This window comes from Amphimedon queenslandica, unplaced genomic scaffold (assembly GCF_000090795.2).
Source record: "Amphimedon queenslandica unplaced genomic scaffold, v1.1 AMPQUscaffold_8886_Cont19174, whole genome shotgun sequence".
Taxonomy (NCBI): domain Eukaryota; kingdom Metazoa; phylum Porifera; class Demospongiae; order Haplosclerida; family Niphatidae; genus Amphimedon; species Amphimedon queenslandica.
In genome coordinates this window covers 1-2,905 of record NW_003550841.1, presented here as the reverse complement: position 1 = coordinate 2,905, position 2,905 = coordinate 1, and the positions used below count along the sequence as shown (strand labels likewise).

Here is a 2,905-nt window from a genome sequence, read left to right as displayed (position 1 = left end):
TATGATAGGAATCATACCTTTAATGCATTGACTCTCTTCAAGATCTATTTGTAATGCTTCTATTTCTTTTATCTGCTTTCTGATTTTTCTTTGAGTGTTGCTAACTCTATTTCAGTAGCTATAATGTAAATTAATATAATTAAATCAAGGATCAATACAGATCACATACACATAATTGCTTCATCTCTGTCTTTTAGAGCAGTTTTCAAATCATTAATTTCTACCAGTAAGTCAGTCACTACCTACATGCGTGCAATAAGAAAAAATGAGTAAGTTCAGGCATTTTCTAACTTGAGCATCCCACACTGTACTGTTGCCTAATATAAATTTCTTCAATCCTCTCTTTTGCAGCATCTCTATCTTATCAAAGACAGCCATTATCAGTGAGCCAGTGTATTTAGCAGGACAGTAGCAGGTTACTACAACTGATTGACCAGTGCCAATCTTCTCAATTTGGAAATTAGTATCAAGCAACTTTGATAAAAGATTTTTGATATCTTCAATTGTGCTGGTATCAGGATTCCAATCAAGTATAAACACAACTGTTTCACTTGCTAAACGAGTTGGTGTTCTGACAATTTGTAGTACTTGATCAACACACAGACGAGATCTCATTGATTTACAAAACTGATTTACTGCTTCTTTGTAGGAGTCTAAGTGTTCCTGACCTTCTGTGATATTAAATGTTTGTACTATTACTTGCAAACAATTGACATCAATAAGATTACATTTTTCTTTAACAACATCCAATATATTGTCTATATTTTCTATATTTTCTAGCAGTGGTTTAAGATCAGAGAAACAGTCAGTAATGAGCTTCTTAAGCTCATTTGAATCAATATTTTTGCTGGTTATAATTGTCCGAATTTTATAGAACATTGCACCAAACTTGGTTCTAATTGATGTAAACTCTGGACTCATGTTACGTGGAATCAGTATTCTACGAACAGCTTGACCTTGATGTATGTAATACAATCACATCATAACATAATACATAATACAAACCTTGAGCAATAGCTGCTGTGCCTAATAAACATTCAATTTCTTCAATAGAACTGTTGCCATCAGGAAAACATTGTTCTAAAATATCTATCAATAGAGGATTTAAACTATGGTTATACTCACTGTATTTTTTAAATATATTATCACCAATATGAGCAGTCTCCGAGAACTTCCTCAATACAGTAACAAACAACTCCAGGTGTTTGTAATTGGAGTGAACAGCATCTCGTACAGCTTTGAGGAGAACTGCTCTGCTGTCAGAGACAGAACCTCTGGTAGACATGACACAAGACAAAACCTCATCAGATATAACCTCTTTATGAAGCAACTTTGCTAAACAAACTGGTTCAGTGATTGATTGAGAGAGAGAACTGTAATTATTCCTCAATAAATTGCTAGCACAATCTTCATTACTGCCAGCTACCTCCTGTAGTTGTACTACTGTACTATCATCATCTTGAGAAATTTTCTCTTCTTTAATAATAATATTCATAAGCAGATAATAGTATTACAATATTCAGTGCCTTACCATATTTGGTCACTATTTCTCTGCCTATATGTCTTGTTCCTTCAACATCAGACAGCACTTTAGCAATATTTTTAAGTTTCCTATAGTCATTAGACACTGTTTCTTTCATAGCAGTCAATAAAATGGTCTTCTTGTCATCCAGTGACCTGCTCTGATCCATCCTCTCCATTTCATCCAGAGTAGCTTCACTTATACATCTCTTACAGTATAACAGTTGAGACACTTGTACAGGAGAGACAAGAGCTTTATTCAATGATTGAATATTCATCTGAAAAATAGAAACTGCCTCAGTAGATGGTGGTGCATCTAAGGAAACAATTAAGATGATTACATACACACTATTCAAAATAAAAGCGGAGGAGGAGGGGAGAGAGAGCACGTTAAAGCTTACAAGTAGTATCATGAAGCTCCTTTAAATATTTTTCATATTTATTAGCAACTGTATGCTCATTAACCACTCTCTTTCTCAATGCTTCCAGTACTTGTCTCCTACTAGCAGTAGGAGTAGTGGTCAGCCAGTGTTGAAACATCTTTAATGTCTTGCTTGTATCATCATGTCCTTGTAGCTGCTCAATTCCATCTAATTTCTTATCATCAACGTGTAGTAGCGTACCCAAGAGGTGCCATTTAGTACCAACATCAATGTGTTCTACTAGCTCAGGAAGAAGAGGAGCAGAAGACAAGAATGCGTCGAAAGACCTTTCTTTGTGTACGTCTTGAGCCATTACTACTGAGCCACACCCTAAAGTTGAGTTTATTAATATTTCTGGTGGGCGTAGATTCTGTGTATTTTACATGATAATCCTCGTTTTGCTCTCTCTCTCTCTTCTTTCCTTCAGATTATGATCCTGCCATTAAGAAGCAAATGGATAGAATGCTGGTAATTTTATGCAGTAAACTCATATGCACACACTAAATGTAATCTAGCCATGCAAGGGGGAGAGTGGATGATGATGCATGTACTACAGTCCTGGAACTGTGGCACAGTTTCAATATTTCTTCCTGTTTAGTTTCCTAGTACAAGATCAAGACATCCTCTAATAGATGAAACTTTTGAGTATAGTGAGTACTAATTAACACTTGTTGGAACGTGCACTTAAATACAGTCAATTAACTTAATGTTTATAACTGCATGAGTGCATGTATACATGTACAAAAATAAAAACAATCTATTAAACATAAACTGAAACACATTGATCACCATTAATAATGTTCAATAGTTTTAAACGGTGTATTTTCTTAGTTATTCCCAGCTCTTCCTTCAGTATGCTTTCATCTAACTCAATCAGTATCTTACCATCAATTTGCTCCCTCTGAAATGTCTCAGCATATTGTTCCAGCCTCATTTTTACCAGTAAATCTGCTACCTGTATA

The 2,905-nt window shown here is 35.0% G+C and overlaps 1 protein-coding gene and 1 long non-coding RNA gene across 2 annotated transcripts; both read right to left on the bottom strand.

The window, feature by feature from the left end:
* Nucleotides 1-83: 83 nt before the first annotated feature.
* LOC109591133 (uncharacterized) lies at nucleotides 84-480 on the bottom strand. The gene is made up of 3 exons (XR_002189669.1): nucleotides 292-480; nucleotides 170-242; nucleotides 84-118 (listed from the first exon to the last, which is right to left on the bottom strand). It is a non-coding gene; the product is annotated as an uncharacterized LOC109591133 (long non-coding RNA).
* Nucleotides 481-1,478: 998 nt separating this feature from the next.
* Nucleotides 1,479-2,256, bottom strand: LOC109591132 (uncharacterized). Its single transcript, XM_020006925.1, has 2 exons — nucleotides 1,923-2,256; nucleotides 1,479-1,837 (listed from the first exon to the last, which is right to left on the bottom strand). Exons 1-2 carry the CDS (start codon nucleotides 2,254-2,256, stop codon nucleotides 1,479-1,481), a joined length of 693 nt encoding a protein of 230 aa, XP_019862484.1.
* Between the last annotated feature and the right edge of the window lie 649 nt (nucleotides 2,257-2,905).